This window comes from Thamnophis sirtalis, unplaced genomic scaffold (genome assembly GCF_051295495.1).
Source record: "Thamnophis sirtalis isolate CommonGarterSnake01/CBP01778 unplaced genomic scaffold, rThaSir2_p1.2 scaffold_2, whole genome shotgun sequence".
In the NCBI taxonomy this organism is placed as follows: domain Eukaryota; kingdom Metazoa; phylum Chordata; class Lepidosauria; order Squamata; family Natricidae; genus Thamnophis; species Thamnophis sirtalis.
In genome coordinates, this window is record NW_028261382.1 from 8,966,524 (window position 1) to 8,990,435 (window position 23,912).

Below are 23,912 nucleotides of genomic sequence, written 5' to 3' on the forward strand. Positions count from 1 at the left end.
ACTACTACTACTACTACTACTACTACTACTACTGCCGCTCCTCCTCCTCCTCCTTGCAAATCTCACTCCTTACTACTACTGATGATGTTACCTAGTTTGGGTAAATAAATGTCTTCAAGAACAGCACCAAGCTCAGAGAGCACCAAGGACGACGACGACTACTACTACTACTACTACTACTACTGCCGCTGCTCCTCCTCCTCCTTGCAAATCTCACCCCTTACTACTACTGATGATATTACCTAGTTTGGGTAATGAAACATCTGCAAGAAAAGCACCAAGCTCAGAGAGCACCAAGTCCTCCTTCTCCCTGCAAATCTCACTCCTTACTAGCACTGATGATGTTACCTAGTTTGGGTAAATAAATGTCTGCAAGAAAAGCACCAAGGACACCCCACCCCCCATGTCAACCCTGAACTACAGATATTCTCCCTTATTGGGACAGACACCGCTAGGAGATAACGGCAGGAGTGGGCTACGCGTTGGAAGCATCTGGCTGAGCTAACAAGCTGGACTCTTGGCCAGGCTGGTGGAGCCGTCCTTCCATCTCATCCACAATCTCTTTGAAATCCTTATGGGAGGACGGAATTGCGGGAAACATCTGTGAGGTCTAAGAGGATAAATGCAGAGGAGGATCCGGAAAAGGCATCCCTTGGCTGTCTTGGCCAGCCATGTCTCAGCGCTGAGGGCCAGGAAAAGAACAGATGTAAAGTTTTAAGCATTTCAGGCTGTTTCTTGGTTGGGATAACAGTTGGGAGGAGAAATCCTACGATGGTTAAAAGTCTTATTTGTCAGATCCCTTGGAAATAGCAATAGCAGTTAGACTTATATACCGCTTCATAGGGCTTTCAGCCCTCTCTAAGCTGTTTACAGAGTCAGCATATTGCCCCCAACAACAATCCGGGTCCTCATTTTACCCATCTCGGAAGGATGGAAGGCTGAGTCAACCCTGAGCTGGTGAGATTTGAACAGCCGAACTGCAGAACGGCAGTCAGCTGAAGTAGCCTGCAGTGCTGCATTTAACCACTGCGCCACCTCGGCTCTGGAAAGGGATCTAAGGTTGAGCAGTAGAGAAAGAGTCAACCGAGTTGAAAATTTTCAAGTGTGGCTTCCCCCAGTTTGTGACTTCCCAACACAAGGAGTCCTCGGCTTAGCGGCCATTCAAAGTTACAACGCCACTGGAAAAAAGTGACTTGGCAACTGGCTCATATTTATGACGGTTGTAATGCCCACGGGATCACCTTTTGTGACCTTCTGAAAAGCAAAGACAATGGGGAAGCCAGATTCCCTTCACAACCCTGTTACTCACTGAGCATCTGCGGTGAGTCACTCAATAAGAAAGGTCGTAAAATGGGGCAAACCTCACTTAAGAAACATCTCCCTTAACAATGGAAAATTTGGGGTCAATTGTGGTCGTATCTCAAGGACTACCTGTATGCTGGATTACAACTCCCCCCTCATTCCTATGAGACTCAGGAACATGGGAATTATAGTCTGAGAATCTGCAGGATATCTTAGATCAAAAGCTTATATTTTGAGTATTTTTATAACTCAACATTTTCCTGAAAATCCTTTCTTTTTCCGGCACGTGATTAGTGAAGCAGAGGGCCGAATTCATTATATGGCCCTAATTAAACAATGCCGATAAATAAGTTAAAGGGAAGGCCCCTGCAGTGCAAATAAACCAGCAAATAAAGAAAGATTGATTAGATTTATGTCCTGTCTCTGGATCAAAAAGAACTGTGGCTAACAAAAAACAAAAAAAAAGGAAACAAAACCACATATGAATTCAAAACACAATTGAAAAAGAATGCAACTGTAAATACAAAACACCAGCCATCTAATAAAAGTAGAATTGGGACTACTGATTTCACACAACCCTGGGAAGCCAATCAATGTGAGAGCTAAACACTCCTGCTGCGTACAAGAGAAATTAGAACTTTCTATTTGCGTGGTATTAATTTTATTCTACTTTCATGTAAATGTTTACCCTACTTTTCGCTTTCTCGTGCTTTCAGCTCCTTTACGAACCCATAAAACAGTTCCAGACAAGCATAATGCATCTGAATAATAATTAATACCATTTACTGAAAAATTAGGTCACTGAACACCCTTATATAATGCCTCTGCTTGGTGGCCTCTGGTAATGGATGACCAGATCTTACAGGGACTTTCATAAATTCTAGTTTGTTCATTCCTAAAACGGGTGTGTCAGGTGTGCCGAAGTTAAAAAAAAAGAAGAAGGAATCAGAAACTGTCGTGATAGGATGTTATTTGTTATATTTAATGCGGCCACAAGAAATGCTTGCAATGCTTGTATTGCTGGTGGCGCAATACTGGAAGAAGGAAGATTTGCCTACTATTCAAGAATGGACATTAAAAGTAACAAACCTAGCAGAGATGGCTAAAATATCAGCATATCTCAAGGACCACTCAAATGAGAGATATAAAGTGGAGTGGAGAAGATGGATTGACTATATTCAAAATAAATATGGGACTAAGAAATTCCAGATAGTTTATGACTGAAGAAACAAGGAATGATATAATTTGTCTAGAGCTAGCCTAGCAAAGAGGAGTTAAAGCTCAAATGAAAGATGATACTAATTTTTTTAAAAGTTTACTTTAGAATATTTTTGTTAAAGATTTATACCCTGTATTGGTTCTGGGAAGTCGGGGGGGGGGAGGTTGGGGGGGTTGGGTGGGGAGGGGACGGGGAGGGAGGTAAACATTTGTAAAAGTTTTTTTTTTTCCAAAATTTTCAATAAAAAAGAAATGCTTGCAAGTAACTCAAACCTAGATCAGGGTTATCCAACCTTGCCCACTTTAAGACTTGTGAACTTCAACTCCCAGAATTCCCCAGCTGGCTGAGGAATTCTGGGAACTGAAGTCCACCCGCCGTAACGTTGGCCAGGTTGGCCAGCCCTGCGTTAGATTCTCTCAGCTGTGGTCAAACATACATCACTATTTGGGTGTCTGTGCTACTAAGATATCAGGAAATGATGAACAAACTGCTCTACTAGTTTGGCCATCCAAGCAGGGATGACCGATCCAAATATTGAATGCATACCTGATTTTGAGCCGCAGGATGGAGAAACCTGGCCGTTTGGACACGTGCACATGTTGGGCCTGGAGCAAAACCCATCTCCACAGGAATGTCTGCAAATCGCTGTAAATAAGAAAAGGACGATGCTTTCAGAGATGTGAGAGGCCGTCTTCTGCCGCATACCTCCCTAAGACCAATAAGATCGCACAGGATGGGCCTTCTCTAGGTGCCTTCAGCTGGACAATGCCGGCTGGCGACGCCTCGGAGGAGGGCCTTCTCTGTTGCCGCTCCGGCCCTATGGAATGAGCTACCCCCAGAGATCCGGACCCTACCCACTCTCATGGCCTTCCGTAAAGCCATCAAGACCTGGCTTTTCCGGTAGGCCTGGGGCTGTTGACCTCTTGATTGAGGTCCAGCCCCGCTTAGACTGGGTGCATGTTGTGTTGTTTCTTAATCTTGTTGTGTCTTATTGTTTTAACCCCTTTTCTATATTTCTCATTTCTGTAAGCCGCCCGCAGTCCTCCGGGATTGGGCGGTCTATAAATTCAATAAATGAAATGAAATGAAATGAATGACTGAATTTGCCTGTTCAGACTATCAGATTCTTTTTCGATTGTCTGATCTTCAAGATCGGTCTTCATCAAACTTAAGAGTCAAAGTTCACATTATTTTTGTCATTGCCGCTGCTAAAGTGTATACTTAAGAGAGCTCCATCAGAATGGAACTGGAAGGGACCTTCTAGTCCAATCTCCTCCTGAAGCAGGAGATCCTAGTAGTGACTGTCCAGACAAGTGTCTATCCAGTTTCTTCTTAAAAACCTCCAGTGATGAAGCACCCACAACCTCTGAAGACAGAAATGTTTCATTGGTTCATTGTCCTCACTGTTAGGAAGTTCCTCCTCCATTCCAAATTGCTTCTCTCCTTGATTTGTTTCTATCCATTGTTTCTTGTCCTGCCTTCTGATGCTTTGGAAAGTAAGTTGGCCGCCTCCTCTTTGTGGCAGCCTTTCAAATACTTATCATGTCCCCCTTAATCCTTCTTTTCTTTAGACTAGTCAAACCCAAATCCTGCGATTGTTCTTCATATTGTTTTTGTCTCCAGGGCCTTAATCTTCTTAGTTGCTCTTCTTTGCACTTTTTCCAAAGTCTCAACATGTTTTTTGTAATGTGGTGTACCACAAACTGTATGCAGGATTCCATGTGTGACCTTGCTAAGGCTTTATAAAGCAGTACTAATACTTCACGTTTGTGTGTGTGTGTGTGTGCGTGTGTGTGTGTATATATATACATATATACGTGTGTGTGTGTGTGTGTGTGTGTGTGTGTGTGTGTGTGTGTGTTGCATTTGTGCTGATAAATAAATAAAGGGAGACTAGTATAGATCTATTTCAAGCTATTTAGCTCTCATCAGCTAGCCATACCCTTACTGGGAATCGAACCTGTGCTGTATTATATAGTAGGCAGTTCTGTTAGCCACTAAGCCACAGGCTCTCGTCCTTTATCAGCTAAGCCAGGGAAATAGGTATATATTGTGTCACAACTCCTAGCATGCCCAAATATGGGAGGAAGCATATATATATATATTCCTTTCACACACACAAACACACACACAAACATACACACACACACACACATACACATATACATAATATATATACTAGTCTCCCTTTATTTATTTATCAGCACAAATAAAAAAACATATATATATATATATATATATATATATATATATATATATATATATATATATATATATATGTATGTATGTATGTTTTTTTATTTGTACGTACATACATACATACATACATACATACATACATACATACATACATACATATATATATATATATATATATATATATATATATATATATATATATATGACAGGTTGTTTCACTGATGTGCTCACTGTCAGGAAATTTCTCCTTAATTTAACTGTATTTTAACTTTTTTTTAAAATAAAAATATTTTTTTAAAAAAATTAAACAAATGAGAGACTTCCCAATAAAATCAGCAGAAATAACAACTTACGGACAATACATTGATTTCCACCGGGTAAAGTTTTCCACCCAGGACAGCAATAGGCGTTATACCGTGATCCACAAACATTAGGTCTGTAAGAAAGAGAGAGAGAAAACAATAGAAATTTGATCATTCTTCAAATTCAATCAATCAATATTTATTGATTAGCCCTTGGGCCATATCAAAATGCTAAGTTCCAGAGACAAAAAACTACAATTTAAAATGAGATTGAAATAAACCACAATTTAAAATGTAAATGGAATAAAATACAATTTAAAATATAATCAGAATAGAATGCAATAATTTAAGATACAAATTAAATATGCTTGAAATTATATTACAATGTCACCCCCTACGTCTACCTCATTCTTCAAATTCTATTTACGAGTTCAAAAATCTGTTCACTAAATTAACTCATTTTCTAGGAGTGAAAATGCACCACAAACAGGTTGGGGTCACAAAATATAGTAAGCTTGAAAATACCCAATCATGGTTAATATCAACCTAATGTGATACATGAACACGGATCTATAATATATACATATCAAGGCATTATGAGAAATCTGCATTTTCCTTTGTAATTTCATTGACAGTTAACAATCACGCCGCATTTTTTAAAGAACTGTGAAGATTTATATAAAACCGTTATTTAGAAAACCTATATAAGCTACTATCCAATGAAATGTGCTTAGTAATGTTGCAAACATGTTTTGATACTTCCCATCGTCTGTAACTTATTTATTTATGTCAAATTAGTTTGATAATCTGGAGTTGTCTTGTATTTATTTACAGGGGGGAAAGGTGCGGACCAAATATAATTTCTAATGTTGGATTTGATGATTGCACATGTATACTGTTTTCTCTTATTTTTTCTTTAAAACTACGATATGTTAAGTATATTGTTATGGAAGTATAAATACTATCAACATAGATTGGAGTTTGCTCAGAAGCGGAAATACACCAATGAGAGGAAGAGTGAGAAACAGAAGGGAGATGGGAAGAGAGGGAGAGGAGAGGGGAAGATGAGGAGGATGAGGAGGAGTGGAATGTAGAGAGAAAGATGGGAAGAGAGGATAGGAAGGAGGGTAAGGGGGGAAGATGAGGAGGATGAGGATAAGGAGGAGTGGAATGTAGAGAGAGGAGAAGGAGAAGAGAAGGGGAAGTAGAGTAGGAAAGGATGATGGAGGGGAGATAGGAAGTAGGAGAGAGGTAGAAGAAAGAGATATATGGAGAGCAGAAGAGCTATTAATGGGTTTTTATTTTGGGGGGCATTGATGAACAAGAGGAACTGATGTAATCATTATTTATTACTATACGATACTGGCTATGTATAGTATACATGTGATTGTATGTTATGAAAATGGAAATAAAAAATATGTTTTAAAAAAAGAAAGGTCGTAAAATGTGGCAGAATTCACTTAAGCTGTCTCCGCAGCAGAAACGTTGGGGGTCAATTGTGGTCATCACGCCAGCCCCACCTGTAGTTCATTTCAGGCAAAGCTAATCCAGGCGATGGATGCATTCACCTATGAAAGATTCCATTGTGTTTCAACTCCACGGCCCTCCCCGTAGCTAGAACAGACCAAATTTGTTTGGAATTACCCTCTTATCGGTGCCAAACATGATTCCAGTGCTTCAAGGCAGCAAAGATATCCAACCCTGGTTTCCTGCCGAGGAGGAAACGAGATTTTTATCGCTAATAGGAAGTGGCTCTTACTGCTGGATTCTGGGGAAAGAATACGCTACACAATCGAATGGATGATGGAGTTGTTTTGGTTTAAAGCAGACTTGTGCATTCAGAAAAATGGCACGGAAATCCATTGTAAATCGACAAGGACAACTAGGTTTCAGAAATAGGCCCTTTAAAAACCAGTTTGGCTCTCTCTTTAGCTCATCTAGGGAGGCAGTGGCTCAGTGGCTAAGATGCTCAGCTTGTCGATCAGAAGGTCATCAGTTCGGCGGTTCGAATCCCTAGCGTCGCATAACGGAGTGAGCTCCCGTTACTTGTCCCAGCTTCTGCCAACCTAGCAGTTCGAAAACACGTAAAAAGTGCAAGTAAAAAAATAGGAACCAGCTTTGGTGGGAAGGTAACAGTGCTCCATGCGCCTCTGGCTTTTAGTCATGCCGGCCACATGACCACGGAGAAAGTCTTCAGACAAGGCTGGCTCTTGGGCTTTGAAACAGAGATGAGCACTGCCCCCTAGAGTCTGGAATGACTAGCAGGGATCTGTGGGGGAACCTTCACCTTTACCTTAGCTCATCTATAATAAAATATATGCAACTATGTGCATTTTGACATTGACAATGAATTTAAGAGGACATCACGCCAAAGTTGTGGCACTTCATGCTCAAAGACAAGAGGGTGCAATGACTAGGAATCAGCCCAACCGTGCATATTTTTTTAATTGTGAAAAAGCTTACCAAATCAAGCGTTAGGAATCTTCCATTAATACAAAACATTGCTTCTTGTTCTACCCTCAGGTGCCTTGGAAAATAGTTTGACTCCCTCTTCTTTGTGGCAACCCCTGAGATATTGGAACACTGCTATCATGTCTTCCCTAGTCCTTCTTTTCATTGAACTAGACATACCCAGTTCCTGCAACCGTTCTTCATATGTTTTGGCCTCTAGTCCCTTAATCATCTTTGTTGCTCTTCTCTGCACTCTTTCTAGAGCAGTGTTTCTCAACCTTGGTGACTTTAAGTCCTGTGGACTTCAACTCCCAGAATTTCCCCAGCCAGCTATGCTGGCTGGGGGATTCTGGGAGTTGAAGTCCATAGGACTTAAAGTCACCAAGGTTGAAAAACACTGTTCTAGAGTCTCCACATCTTTTATTTTCTTTACTTTTACTTTTTTCTACATTGAATTTCAGTGTATAGTGAGAGCTTCTCTAAGTCCTGCAGCATAAGGCTTGATCGCTGCAAGATTCATAATAGGAGACATGTTATTCATGTTGTCCTTGACTTACAACCACAATTGAGCACCAAAATTCCTCTTGCTAAGCAAGTGAAGTCATGTTTGCCCCATTGTATGAACTTTCTTGCTACCGATATTAAGCAAATCACTACAGTTAAGTTAGTAACACAGTTGTTAAGTGAATCTGGCTTCCCCATTGATCCAAAAGGTCACAAAAGGAGATCCCATGACCCCGCAATGGTCATAAATATGAACCTATTGGCAAGTGTCTGAATTTTGAACACGTGAGTATCCTGGCTGTAAGTGTGAAAAGCAGTCACAAATCACTTTTTTTCAATATTGTTGTAACTTTGATCGGTCACTAAATAAATTGTTGTAGACCAAGGACTACCTGTTCATTCAATTTCAATAAACTTCTCACTGAAAGTGGATTGGAAAGATGCAATAGTATTTAAGCAGCATTGGGACGGTGGTGTGAAATCTTTTTCCACAGGAGTATCCATACAAGCATACTAAGAAGCAGAGACATCCCCCTGCCAACAAAAGTGTGTCTAGTCAAGGCGATGGTTTTCCCAGTTGCAATGGATGGCTGTGAAAGTTGGACCATAAGGAAGGCTGAGCACCAAAGAATGGAGGCCTTTGAACTCTGGTGCTGGAGAAGACTCCTGAGAGTCCCTTGGACTGCAAGGCCATCCAACCGGTCAATCCTAGAAGAGATCCACTCTGACTGCTCTTTATAAGGTCAGATCCTGAAGAGGAAACTCAAGCAGTTTGGCCACCTAATGAGAAGGAAGGACTCACTGGAGAAGAGCCTCATGCTTCGAACGATTGAGGGCAAAAGAAGGGGAAGATAGAGAATGAGGTGGCTGGATGGAGTCACCGAAGCATTAAGCGTGAGCTTAAATGGACTCCAGAGGATGGTAGAGGACAGGAAGGCCTGGAGGAACATTGTCCATGGGGTCGCAATTGGTCGGACGCAACTTTGCAACTAGCAACAATCCATAAAAGATGCACATTGCAATGTAAACATCTCCCAAAGGCCTACCTGGGTTCGAGATACTCCACTAGGAAACAAAGGGTCATCTATTCTACAACTACAATCTATTGAACCCAGCAAAATCCAAATTCTGAGTAAGAGACTTTGCTTGACAGCTTCGAGAGAGAGAGAGAGAGAGAGAGAGAGGGAGGGAGGGAGGGAGGGAGGGAGGGAGGGAGAGACAGACAGACAGACAGACAGACAGCAGGCAGGCAGGCAGGCAGGCAGGCAGGCAGGCAGGCAGGCAGGTAGGCAGGCATAGGATGAACTATTACTAAGCAGATAGCTTTTTATTGCTACTACGTAAATCGTATTTTCGAGACTTGGCAGCAAATTTCTGCCAGCCGCACCGGTTAATAACTTCAGCCTGCTTGCGTTTTTAGGACCTGGCCTTTTCACCCTTCAGTGTGCAAGGAAAATTCTGCCAATTCTAAACACGGGTGTCTGCTCTGCAGCTAATTGCTCTAGTCTAGAGGAGTTAACACGAGCCAGAGCTGAAGCTTACTACTTACAACAGCTGTTACAGCAGGCAGAATGCTTATGGAGAGGGGAAAGGAAAAAATAAACAGGGAATAGGCCTTAACGTCACATCTCAAGGTGAAGGAAGAATAAACAAACAGCGATGCTGATTTGTGCCTGCTATCTTTCCAAAAGGGTATCCGTTTTCTTAGACCAGTGATGGCTAATCTTTTTGGCACTGAGTACCGAAACTGGAGCATGCATGCGTGCACCAGAACCTGGAAGAGACCAGCTGTCTGGGTTCTGTCTGGCGCACAGTCGCCAGCTGCTCCTTCGGGTTCTGTTGTGCACATTCACGCTAGGCAGCTGCTCTCTTGCAGGAATCTGGAAGAGCAGCTGGCTGCCCCACACACGCGTGCCGGGCCAGCTATCCGGCGTGCATGCAAACCTGGAAGAGCAGCTGCCGACGGACAGAGAGGGTCTGTGTGCCACCTCTGGGATGGGTGCCATAGGTTTGCCATCAGGGTCGTAGACCATCAAACACTTGCAAACCTTCCTTTCTTGCCCTGGTGTTGCTTTTAACAGTCCGAATGACTGAAAAACGAAGAATCCCTGGAAAATAAGCCATCAAGTTTGCAAGCCCCTCTCCCCAATTCCACGTAATGGAAAATAGCAATAGCACTTAGACTTATATACCGCTTCGCCGTGCTTTGCAGGCCTCTCTAAGTGGTTTACAGAGTCAGCCTCTTGCCCACAACATTCTGGGTCCTCATTTTAATGACCTCGGAAAGATGGAAGGCTGAGTCAACCTTGAGCAGGTCAGGATTGAACTCCTGACTTGTGGGCAGAGTTCGCCTGCAATACTGCATTCTAACCCCTGGGAGGGAGGGAGGCAGGGAGGGAGGGAGGGAAGGGAAGGGAAGGGAAAGGGAGGGAGGGAGGGAGGGAGGGAGGGAGGGAGGGAGGAAGGAAGGAAGGAAGGAAGGAAGGAAGGAAGGAAATAGCAATAGCATTATACTTATATACCATTTCACCATGCTTTGCAGGCCTCTCTAAGCGGTTTACAGAGTCAGCCTCTTGCCCACAACATTCTGGGTCCTCATTTTAATGACCTCGGAAAGATGGAAGGCTGAGTCAACTTTTAGCAGGTCAGGATTGAACTCCTGACTTGTGGGCAGAGTTCGCCTGCAATACTGCATTCTAACCCCTGGGAGGGAGGGAGGGAGGGAGGGAGGGAGGGAGGGAGGGAAGGGAAGGGAAGGGAAGAGAAGGGAAAGGAAGGGAGGAAGGAAGGAAGGAAATAGCAATAGCATTATATTTATATACCATTTCACCATGCTTTACAAGCCTCTCTAAGCGGTTTACAGAGTCAGTCTCTTGCCCCCAACAATATGGGTCCTCATTTTAACGACCTCGGAAAGATGGAAGGCTGAGTCAACCTTGAGCAGGTCAGGATTGAACTCCTGGCTGTGGGCAGAGTTCGTCTGCAATACTGCATTCTAACCACTGAGAGGGAGAGAGGGAGGGATGAAGGAAGGGAAGGGAAAGAAAGGAAGGAAACAGCAATAGCACTTAGACTTATATATCACTTTACAGAGCTTTACAGCCCTATCTAGGTGGTTTACAGAGTCAGCATATTGCCCCCAACAATCTGGGTCCTCATTTTAACGACCTCGGAAAGATGGAAGGCTGAGTCAACCTTGAACCCTTCGTGTTACCCCACGAATAGGGCAATTGGTGCCTGTGGACTCCCACAAATGGATAGAATCTCCTCCCATTCGACTTTAGGTTTGGGTTCAAATTAATTAACAAACATAGACATTTTTTTTCCTACTCGGTGGGCAATCAGCATTTCTCACTGGACGTGTGGATCTGGCTTTGCTGCCGAAGATTTCAGTGGATCAAGTTATTCCCTACCAAGACATCAAAACTGCACCATGTCTACAGCTGTGATCTTCCCCCCCCCCTTTTCTTGGTTACATTTGAGGAAAAGCAAACTATACTTTTAATCAAAACAATTTGTCTCCCTGTCATCTTCTGTCTGTAGACTGCAACAACTGAAACCAGTTGTTTTTTTATAATTACACTAATTTCACTGTCATTACGCGATCAAATCTGGCTCTCAGATCACCATCTCTTGGAGAAATGCTATTCTAGAGGGTCTGAGAACCACTGGATTGCACAACATGACAACCCAAACCAACAACAACAACCTACATTTGAGATAGCATTGATCCTCTGGACAAGCTGAAGTGCCTGGCCACAATAGAACAAATATTTACCTCAGAAAAAAACATGGTGATTGCTTCTAAGTCTCCTAAATCTTGACATGTTTTTAAACACAAAGCATTTATTGTGTGAAACGGACTTTTCCTACTTTATCATTCCCTTGTATCTGCAGATTCAAATTTAATGAATTTATATGCCGCCCAATCCCAAAGGCTTACAGAACACATTGCTAAAAGGATAAAAATTAAAAAATAGAGAAAGAAGAGCAGATTAAAAAAATCACTTCATGCAATCAATCTGGGCGGGACTGGACCTCATTCATGAGGTCAACAGCGCCAGACCTGCCGGAATAGCCAGGTTTTAGTAGCTTTTCGGAAGGCCGAAAGAGTGGGAAGGGTCCGGATCTCTGGGGGTAGATCGTTCCATAGGGTCGGAGCAGCTACAGAGAAGGCCCTGCTTGGCCTCTGCAAATTAGTTTGAAATTTCTGGCCACAGAAAATTTCTTTCAGTGTATCGATCTAGGACCTAAACTAACCATGAATCCAGAGCTAGTACTCAATGGGTTTTTGTGATTTGCCACATGTTATTAGTATATCAGGGACGCCGTGGCTCAGTGGCTAAGATGCTGAGCTTGTCGATCAGAAAGGTCAGCAGTTCGGCAGTTCGAATCCCTAGTTAACAGAGTGAGCTCCCGTGACTTCGCCCAGCTTCTGCCAACCTAGCAGTTCGAAAGCACGTAAAAAGTGCAAGTAGAAAAATAGGAGCCACCTTTGGTGGGAAGGTAACAGTGTTCCGTGCGCCTTGGGTGTTTAATCATGCTGGCCACATGACCACGGAGACGTCTTCGGACAGCGCTGGCTCTTCGGCTTTGAAACGGAGATGAGCACCGCCCCCTGGAGTCAGGAATGACTAGCACATATGTGCAAGGGGAACCTTTACATTTACCTTAGTGCATTGGTATTTAACTAGAGTTTGTTGACCACGATGCAATGGCCTAATTTACCTATAACATTAAGCCAAACTTTTAAAGTGAGTCCAGTGGTGGGTTTCAAAAATTTTTAGAACCTCTTCTGTAGGTGTGGCCTGCTTTGTGGGAGTGGCTTGCCAGCCATATGACTGGGTGGGAGTGTCTTGCTGGCCATGTGACCGGGTGGGAGTGGCTTGGCAGTCATGTGACTGGGTGGGCGTGGCCGACTTGTAAAATGTGGTGAAACTCACTTAACATCGCTCTTGCTTAGCAACCAAAATGTTGGCTCAGGAACTCTGGCATTGAAGTGTGCAAGTCTTAAAGCTGTCAAGTTACAAGACCCTTGCACCCCTAACCCTTTAGAAAAAAAAAACCCCAGGGGTGTTCAAACTTGACAGCTTTAAGACTTGTGGACTTCAACTCCCAGAATTCCTCCTCTTGCTCTTCATCTTGATGATGTGCGGACGGGTGGAGGGAGGGAGCTGGAACCGGTTCTAAATGGCACTGTAGATTTGTGGAACCTCTTCTGTAGAAGAGGTTAGAACTGTCAGGAACCCACCCCTGCTTTGAGCAGTCACTAAATGAATTATTGTAAGCCGAGGAATATCTGTACTAGAGGATAGAATATCATTGTGCCGGTGGCAATTCCCCGACGAGAATAGCAGGAATGTTCAAGAATAAATCATAAAAGTGTTGGAAATGTCATCAGATACTGGGTTCATATTACCATATGTGGTGGACTTGCATAGAAGCTAAAAGATATTGGACTAAAATCCACACCTGGTTGGAAAAAATGATACAAAAACATATAGACTTTAAACCAGAAATCTTTTTATTGAGAATTATACCGGAAACATACAATAGAGAATTGAAATATTTGATTGTAAATGTGTTAACGGCAGCTAGAATTGTATTTGCTAAAAATGGGAAAAATGAGAAAATACCAATGCAGGAGGAAGTTATTCACAAAATAATGGAATGTGCAGAAATGAGTAAATTGACATTTGAAATTAGAGAACAAGACGATAAACAATTTTATAAGACATGGGATTTATTTTATCAATGGTTAGATAAAAAAAACATGGAAATGAAAGATACTAGAGAATGTTATCAATACAAGAATAATAAAATAATACTGAATATAACATAAATATATATTATTATTGGATAGATTGAAGATGATGTAATGGACTGTTATAATATAAATGATCCCAATATTTAGTATATCTCATTGAAAATGGAATAAATAATGGTAGTCAAACAAATGAGGTATAATGATAATGTATATAAACATTAGATTTGATGATATGTGATTTCATATAAATTGCTAGTGATGACTATGGAAAGGATGCACAAAAACCTTGTAACCAATCAACACACTGTATTGTAATGGAAGATGGTTTTATGTTTCATGTCTTCTTTGTCTATGTCTGTCTAAAAATAAAAACTTTTTATTTTAAAAAAAAGAATATCATTGTGCCCTTCCTTCATTTATCAGCGAGGCTCAAAGGCATCTTCCTTATTCCATTGCTTCTTGCAAATCCTTTCATACACACCTCCCATTCCATCATCCCGCCATCATTATTTTTTTAACCTCCCTTCATCCCTCTCTTGCTGCGTTATTAACAGGTCCCAAAGGAAACACTTAGTCATTAATGAAGTTGTGAAAGGATTCCATTCAGGAGCAGCAGAGCTAAGCAAAGTCAAATAGGAGGGTTTTTTTTTTCCCCTCCAGCTTTAAGGCCTGGATGAAATCAGGAATTCGGAATGACAGCCGGCATGGCGAAATGCTTTGCTGTCCAAATGCTTTGGTTTCCTTCACGCCGAGAATAGCCAAATACGGTAACTGATATTACTCAACACGAGGGACCTCGACCTGTCACAAAAACTTCCTAGCAATGCTGGAATGTGAAGATTTCACTCAATCTGACAGAGGGGTGCCATTCACACTGTCAGGGAAACAGGCAACTTGTTCTTAATGGCAGTTTTCCCTTTTTGGTATAAAAATCAGCTTTGTTTCTAACGAAACGCTTCACAAATTCTACTTATCCAAAAACAACATGAATGTCTTATAAAAGTAAAGGTTCCCCTCGCACATATATGCTAGTCATTCCCGAATCTAGGGGGCGGTGCTCATCACCTGTGGGACGCAGAACCTCTTCTATCCAAAACTGTCCTGCAGGTTCAACCCCCCCCCCTTCCCCCAAAAAAGCATCTCCACTGAATGACCATAGAGACAGCTTATGGACACAATACCAAAGGAAAATCAGGCGTGTATTTACCTAAACTAGGGATGGTCACATTTGACTTTTTTTAGATTTGCATCCTAGGATCAAAGATTGCTAAGTTTGATACCTGAGCTACCACCATACCTGTTACCAACAGGTAAGGTTTTAAAGTTCCATTTTTGCTAAATAAATGGAGAACTGGAGGTAGTGTTACAATCAGGTGGTATCTATCCATGTTTGTTTGCGTGTTTATCTCTCTTTCTCTCCCTCCCTCCCTCCCTCTCTCTATCATCTATCTATAGGTAAAGGTTCCCCTCGCACATATGTGCTAGTCATTCCCGACTCTAGGGGGCGGTGCTCATCTCCATTTCAAAGCCGGAGACCCAGCGCTGTCCAACGACGTCTCCATGGTCATGTCGCCGGCATGACTAAACGCCGAGGGCACATGGAGCGCTGTTACCTTCTCACCAAAGGCGGTCCCTATTTTTCTACTTGCATTTGTTACATGCTTTCGAACTGCTAGGTTGGCAGAAGCTGGGACAAGTAACAGGAGCTCACTCCGTTACGCGACGCTAGGGATTCGAACCGCCGAACTGCCGACCTTTCGGATCGACAAGCTCAGCGTCTTAGCCACTGAGCCACCGTGTCCCTCCAACGAAGTCTGAGCAATTCGCAAATTCACAAAAACAACATGAATGTCTTATATAGATATGTGATTATTAACTATCCAGTTTAGGAGAGCATCTTAAAAAAAAAAACCTAAACTTTTAACATTTGGATTTATTTATATTGCGCAGGTGGGGTTGAAATCCTTTGAAGTATCTCTAAGGATATGGGATGACCCCAAACTGTTTAGCTGTTGAGCTAAAGACGGAACATTTCCCCATCTTTTCTCCAGACTTCTGTTTATATTGTGGTCGTTGTGTCCCAGCCAAAAAGCAGCTTGCCATCTTGTTCTACGTGGGCACACAGCATGGCACTAAGTACGATGAAAGCTTCCAGTCAGGTGCACCAGCCAGAAGTAGCAAGCGGGGCAAAGAATAACATTTGAGGTTTCTCCCAGCCTAAACCAATATTTACCAGTATGGTAAGTCTGATTTTCGACAGCAGCCATTTAGTGGTAAGTTAAGGGGTTGGAAATCGAAAAAAACCATAAGCCTCAATTATAAATTGGAATATTAAAGTTACCGCTGAAGTATTCCAGAGACCAACTTTCACCAAAGAAAGTGAGATTTGGACCGCAGAAGGCAAAGGCAGAGGAAGCTTTTAACTATATGTCACAGGCAATGGTAGGACAAACTGAATTCTGCTCTATATCAATTACGACCTCTTAAAATGAGCATAGTTTTGTTGTGGCCCACTGGCAGCCAACGGAGCTGGCAGCAAAGTCGGACAGTGAGGAGGTTGGGGAGGAACACGGGCCAGTCCTGAGGGCGGAGGAAAGCTCAGATGAGGGCTCTGCATCAGAAGCAAAGAGGGAGATCGACAGCAGTGAGGCAGATGAGCAGCTGGAACCTGTTCCCAGTGTGCGCATGCGCAGAGCTGCCGGAAGACAAGAACAACTAAGAAAGCAGGATCGACTTGGGAGTGAAGCCACACCTTGGAGGTGATTGGCTCCTCCCATAGGAAACAAAAGAGGAGCGAACGAGGAGGGGGCTTTTGCAGGAAACAATTCATTCGGTCGTTTCAAGAGTGGACAGTTCTCTTTTTTAACTATAAGAGACTCTGTGCCAAGTGCTGCCTTGCCCTGCATTTGGAAACTAGTTATCTGGCTGCTCTCCAAGCGAGATAAGGTTCGTGTTGATAAATATGCCTCTGAAAGACTGTTTGCCAAGCCTGGCGGACTGTGATTTGAAAGGAATTCACAGTTGTGTAAATAAAAGAGGTTTCGCCAGGACCAAGACTCTGCTTCTTGCTTTCCAAGGAAGCCTGGGTCAGAACAAGCTTCTCCTACTTCGACTAATCGTAAAGGCAAGAAGCTACATTCGCCAGGAATAACTTGAATACCGAAAACACCCTGGCTGCTTTGTCTGGAGATGTCCAACATCTCCGCTGGTTAAACGGATATCCTGTCTTTTCAGTGGAAGGTAATGAATAGGTAAACCCCTTCTCTGCAATTGCTTTCCCATCAACTCTGTGAGGTAGCTGGAGCCAAAACAGGATGGCTGGCCTCGACTGAAGTTTCCAAAAATTCCATGCCTGAGGTTAGACTTGAATCTGGAGCCTTGCTCCACCTTGAACACTCTAACCACTAAACCGCACTGTTCTTATTCATTTAGGATTTGGGTGGCGTTAGTTCAACTGCCAGCCCTTCTCCACACTCACGAACAAGTTATCTCCAGCAGTGGGGTCTTTTTTCCATATAATCCAGAGGTGGGTTCCTACCAGTTCGCACCTATTCGGTAGAACCGTTTCGTCAAATCTACCGAACCGGTTAGAAGAGGTTCCACCAGTGGACCCGTAAAGCAGGCCACACCTACAGGAGAGGTTCCAAATTTTTTTTGAAACCCACCACTGATATAATCCCTTGATTGCAAAAGCCTTCCTCAAGGAGTTACGGGCAGTCCTCAATTTATGACCAACTGCTTAGCAAATGTTCAAAGTTACAATGGATCTCCCTAGAGCTACTTACGGTAGGACCTGGTTTCAAAGTTCCAATATCTCCCGTGATTGCGTGATCCTCTTTTGGGCACTGGGCAACTGGTACATATTTATGGCTGTCTGCAGCATTCCCTGATCATGTCACTAAAATTGTTGGCATTTTTGTCCCAAAATTGATGTTTGCATCCGTTTCTGGCCAAAAACATCCTTTGGCTAAAATGAGTACATTGAACGACCATTGTCTTCACTTAACGACCAGTACAAAAGACTGAAAAACCAGGCACGGTCACCATGTGATCCACTTAACAACCGCTGTGACTTACGACCATAATTCCAGGTTCAATTAGGATCATAAGTCAAAGAGTATCTGTATTGACCTCAAATTAACCTATTTTATTTACTCGGGTGTTTATTGCTCAGATCTTTAAAAAATTAGGGACACAGTGGCTCAGAGACTAAGACGCTGAGCTTGTCGATCAGAAAGGTCAGCGGTTTGGCGGTTCGAATCCCTAGCACCACGTAAAGGAGTGAGTAACAGAGTCAGACATCTTCAGACAGCTCCTCGGCTTTGAAATGGAAATGAGCACCTCCTAGAGTCAGGAACGACTAGCACATATGTGCGAGGGGAACCTTTACCTTTACCTTAAAAAAAATTACAAAATATGCTAGCTGAGCATGTGGATATTTTAAACTGCCTAACTAGTATATGTTTCATTTACACTACGCTATATTCCTAGGCAGCTCATTGTTTAAACAATATATTTTTGCTTTGCTTTAATTATACTGTGAACTATCTTGGGATAAATATTTTGGTGGGTGGTATATAAATATTTGAAAGTTTTAGAAAAATGCCAGCAGCTGCACCCATTCAGCACTTGGTTCTTTTCAGCACTGATGTAATCAATAGGTAGGCCTATTTTGAGTACAAGGGATTGATAAATGTGCGAATCAGAGGCCCAAATTATGAAAACTGCTTAAAGGGAGAGCTAATCTAATAGTTAAGAAAATAACAGAATTGGAAGGGATCTTGTAGGTCATCTAGTCCAAATCTGAGAAAGTTATCTAATTTTTAGAATTTCTATCTTTCACTCCTGAATTTTCATCACACGTTGCTTACAGGATCAAAATTTCCATGCATTGTTTAATTGTTGTGGTTGATGTTGTTAGAGTTAAGAGGCAATCTTAAGAGGGATCTTGGAGTCCTAGTGGACAACCATTTAAATATGAGCCAGCCGTGTACAGCAACTGCCAAAGAAGCCAACACAGTTCTAGGCTGCATAAACAGAGGGATAGAATCAAGATCACGTGAAGTGTTAATACCAATTTATAAGGCCTTGGTAAGGCCACACTTGGAATACTGCATCCAGTTTGGTCTCCACGATGTAGAAAAGATATTGAGACTCTAGAAAGAGTGCAAAGAAGAGCAACAAAGATAATTAGGAGACTGGAGACTAAAACATATGAAGAACGGTTGCAGGAACTGGGTATGTCTAGTCTGATGAAAAGAAGGACTTGGGTGATATAATATCAGTCTTCCAATATCTCAGGCTGCCACAAAGAAGAAGGTGGAAACTAATCAAGGAGAGAAGCAACTTAGAACTAGGGAGAAATTTCCTGACAATTAGAACAATTAATCAGTGGAACAACTTGCCTCCAGAAGTTGTGAATGCTCCAACACTGGAAGTTTTTAAAAAGATGTTGGGTAACCATTTATTTGATGTGCTGTAGGGTTTCCTGCCTAAGCAGGGGGTTAGACTAGAAGACCACCAAGGTCCCTTCCAGCTCTGTTATACTAAGTCTAAGCAATGGGGTGCTACTTTAGGCAAATCTAACCACCAATTTCCAGTAGTTAATGTTCATGTCACTGTTTTGATTCATGTCTCTCGATCAGCTTTTTGATTGGTTGTTCCTAATTTCGGATCATGTTAATGTGCGGTCTTCATAATACGAAAGCCTTATCGCGGGATTCATTCCATCCCTGGTTATGTGATCTGATTTTAACCAGAGACATCGGAGTTGGACCTAAAATTCTCTGCCTATAAACTATGTGTTCCACTACTGAATTATAACCTCTTGATCGATAAAACTTTAAAGTTACAGCGATCGACTAGGTATTGGTCTCTCCTGCCCAGTCCATAACTGCAATTTTTCTGCTTGTATAGTAAACAAACAAAAACTGAAGAATTACTCAGTACTTTTCATGATATCTCTGCCATAACCTCTCACAATCAGAATTAAAGGCTGAATTACAGAGTCCTGAATGTATGTGTTAAAATATCAGACTTAAAAACCCCAATGGCTGGATTCACAAAATACTGTATGTCCAAACAAGCCAAGAAACTAAATTATAACTCAGGGGTCTCCAAACTTGGCCACTTTAAGACTTGTGGACTTCAACTCCCAGAATTTCCCATGGCTGGCTGAGGAATTCTGGGAGTTGAAGTCCACAGGTCTTAAAGTGGCCAAGTTTGGAAATTCCCGTTATAGTTTAATGCAATGTGTGAATCTCATCAATGTGTTTGACCCTGGTCCAGAAAAGAGGTTGGACATTCCTATATTTGAACAAAGAATTCAGTTATTCTATCCTCCAGGAGGGGTTAAAAGAACAGTTGGAGAATCAGAAGTTTAAGACCACTTAACTCCTCTGAAAATTCTCAATAAACATCCATCACACATGTAAGAATCAAGTCAGATATTTTTCTAAAACCAGATGGAAAGATTCTTCTCTTCCACCACTACCCACCAGCCATTCTTCCTCTCAAAACTACAGTTACAAGGGAAAAAAGTCACAGAGCATCTGCTAATGATTTATACAATAATGCTTAGGTCTCCGAATATATTTGGAGAAGAATGAACTCTGAGAAAAAGGAGAAAGAATATGTATCTTCTTACAGAATTTGAGAATGTCACAATCAATATTATTTTCCCCCAGTTGAGCGGAGAGTTAAGCAGATATGTAAAGAATTCCTTCACCTAAATAGATGGGATGTTAGAAAAACTATGTTTGTTTGGTTGAATTGTATCATGTGTTCTCCCATCTTGGTTAAATTTATCCAACATGCTGCATTCTCAATATTTAGTTGCAATATTTTCTGGACATTTTTCTATGGAGGACAAAAGTTGCTTAAATCATTCAAATGCTGATCTTTTTTTAAAAAAAAACACCAGACAACAGTGTCACTTTGATCTAGCAAAAGTTATTCTCTGCCTTCATGTCCCATAAAAACATTATTTATTGTCTTAGAAATGGGGGTTAATCAGTGGTGAGATTCAAATAATTTAAAAACCGGTTCTCTGCCCTAATGACCAGCTGGGTAGGCGTGGCTCAGTGGTCATGTGACTGGATGGGCGTGGCCAACTCAACATCACTCAGTTCGATGGGCACTTCGCCTTAGCTGTCATAAGGGTTAACCGGAGAGGCAGTTTCTGTAAGCAGGGCAATAAAGATGAGGCTAGAAACAACACCAAAATGTTTCCTTCTTGCCTTCCTTACAGGATTAGCCCTGTAAAGTGGGAAAAAACAAAATGAGATTTCTTCCAACAACCAGTTCTCCAAACTGCTTAAAAGGTTAACAACCGATTCTCCCGAATAGGTGCAAACTGGCTGAATCCCACCACTGAGGTTAATCATATTCATTTATTGGTGTTAAGTATTGACTTTGAAGAATACTAAGCTCAGAATTCCAATACACTCCAAAATGTCAGAAAACTGCAATAGTAACTGTTCTGACCCCCTCCTCTGTCTAGTAACGAAAGCCAAGACACGCTTAATGAGAATGTCCTTTAATAACAAGACCAGAATCTCAGTGGCTGAAAGCCAAGTACACAAACAGATAAGGATCTTGGCAACAGCCTAATGACTATCAGCTGAGCGTAATTACCTCCTGTAATTACGTAGTTGTTCTTGACGCTGAGTAGTTCTTCAATATGTATTTGATATACCTATGTGTTTTGACACCCCCCCTCGTTCCACACCAAAGCACACTCCGAGCCAGAGATAAATTACGGCATTTAATTAACAGACAAACAGGTCCTTGGCAGCAACCCAGCACAGACAAGCTTGGGCAGCAATAAACACAGATAAGGCTTGGCAGCAATCCAGCCTGCCAAGCTCATACAAAGTTCTCCGACATTCGATTCTGTGTTGACTTCTGCAAAGAGGGTGTGTGCACAAGTAGCCTTTTTATAGTCTGGAGAGGAGCCTAATGACCATCAGCTGAGTGCAATTACCTCCTGTAATTGCGTAATTGTTCCTGACGCCTAGTAGCTCTTCGATGGCGTGCATCCAGAAACAACTCCCTGCTGGCTTCTGGATCACTTTCCCTTGTCTCCTCCACACTGATCCAAGGCTCAGGTGCCTCCTGGTGGCCAACCAGTCTCTCTGTGCCCTGTTCGAAATTGGAACCCTGTCCAGGGTCCTCCACATCCTCCAGGGCCGACTCATAGGGCCCCTTGCTGTTGGAGGTGGCAGCTCCCACAGCTCCTGCTGGGCCTGAACAAGTAACTAATTGAAACCCAAAGTTGAAAACATTGTTATGGAATCACAAAAGTGCTCATTTTGATGTGTCACAAGACTCCATTTCGCCTGCAAGTGCTAATTCACCTCTGAACACGAGCGCCAAATTCTCAAGCTATCCCAGAACAAACCCCAAACCTTTGTTCAGTGTTTTCAGGAGCAGGAACATAGATTAAAAGATGATTTTTTGTGTCTAGGGGGGAGGGAGGGACAGAGAGAAAGTGTCCAATATATTACCGTATATATTGCATACACTATCCAGGTGGTGCATTGCCTGGAATGCACTATTGCAGGCTAATTCTGCCGACTGCCAGCAGTTTGATTCTCATTGGCTTAAGGTTGACTCAGCCTTCCAATAGCAATAGCAATAGCAGTTAGACGTATATACCGCTTCATAGGGCTTTCAGCCCTCTCTAAGCGGTTTACAGAGTCAGCATATCGCCCCCACAGTCTGGGTCCTCATTTCACCCACCTCGGAAGGATGGAAGGCTGAGTCAACCTTGAGCCGGTGAAATTCCATGCTTCCAAGCTTGGTAAAATGAGGAGCCAGATTGTTGGGGACAATATGCTGACTCTGTAAACCGCTTAGAGAGGACTGTAAAGTATATAAGTCTAAGTGCTATTGCTATACTGTATGAGGCCGGAGGCTAAAACACATGAAGAACAGTTGCAGGAATTGGGTAGGTCTAGTTTAACTAAAAGAAGGACTAGAAGTGACATGATAGCAGTGTTCCAATATCTCAGGGGCTGCCACAAAGAAGAGGGAGGAGGGTCAGCCTCTTCTTCCAAGCGCCTGAAGGCAAAACAAGGAGGAGCAGATAGAAACTAATCAAGGAGAGAACCAACCTAGAATTAAGAAATTTCCTGAGAGAATAATTAATCAGTGGAACAGCTTGACTCAACAAGTAGTACGTGGTCCTCCATCACTGGTGGCTTTTTAATAGCAGTAATAGCAATAGCAGTTAGACTTATATACCGCTTCATAGGGCTTTCAGCCCTCTCTAAGCGGTTTACAGAGTCAGCATATTGCCTCCAACAACAATCCGGGTCCTCATTTTACCCACCTCGGAAGGATGGAAGGCTGAGTCAACCCTGAGCTGGTGAGATTTGAACAGCCGAACTGCAGAACTGCAGTCAGCTGAAGTAGCCTGCAGTGCTGCATTTAACCACTGCGCCACCTCGGCTCTTTAAGAAGAAACTGGGCAACCATTTGTCTGTAATGGTACAGGGTGTCCTGTTTGAGCAAGGAGTTGGACTAGAAGACCTCCAAGGTCCCTTCCAACTCTCTTATTCTGTTATATCTGAGCCCTTGTTTCTCATCTTTAATCAGCTGGGGAATTCTGGGGGTTGAAGTCCACATATCATAAAGGTAGCAAGGTTGGGGAAACAATGTTCTAAATAGTGAAATAGCATCCTTTCTTCTTAGCATTCAGGGGAAAAAAGCTTAGTTCCCTCTCAAAAAAAGATGTAAAAGGCCAATGTAATGTCCACCTACAGCTCTTGAAGGCGGCTATGTCTTTTTCTTGGGCTGCGCAGTTGCCCTCTGCAGTCCCACTACACGATGCCAGAAAAAGGGAGCGGCTGTTTTTTTTAAGACTGTAGATAAGGGCTCCCATTCATAACTCTTTTTGGAATTAGATCCAAAGCATTGCACAACCCTAAATCCTAGGCTTCTAAGATACTATAAAATATAGTTCATTTGATGTACACTTTGAATATCCTAAACAGCCTTGGACTAGTCTAGGAAAGAAAGAAAGAAAGAAAGAAAGAAAGAAAGAAAGAAAGAAAGAAAGAAAGAAGGAAGGAAGGAAGGAAGGAAGGAAGGAAGGAAGGAAGGAAGGAAGGAAGGAAGGAAGGAAGGAAGGAAAGAAAGAAAGAAAGAAAGAAAGAAAGAAAGA

At 42.4% G+C, this 23,912-nt stretch overlaps 1 protein-coding gene across 1 annotated transcript in view; it reads right to left on the reverse strand.

Annotated features, from left to right (window-relative positions):
- The window catches only part of FBN1 (fibrillin 1), a 217,169-nt gene that overhangs the window by 187,602 nt on the left and 5,655 nt on the right, over window positions 1–23,912 (reverse strand). Inside the window, exons 3-4 of the mRNA XM_087704207.1 lie at window positions 5,074–5,156; window positions 3,068–3,166 (exon numbers count right to left, since the gene is read on the reverse strand). Coding sequence (XP_087560333.1) covers window positions 3,068–3,166; window positions 5,074–5,156 — 182 coding nt within the window. The remainder of the gene's footprint in view (window positions 1–3,067; window positions 3,167–5,073; window positions 5,157–23,912) is intronic.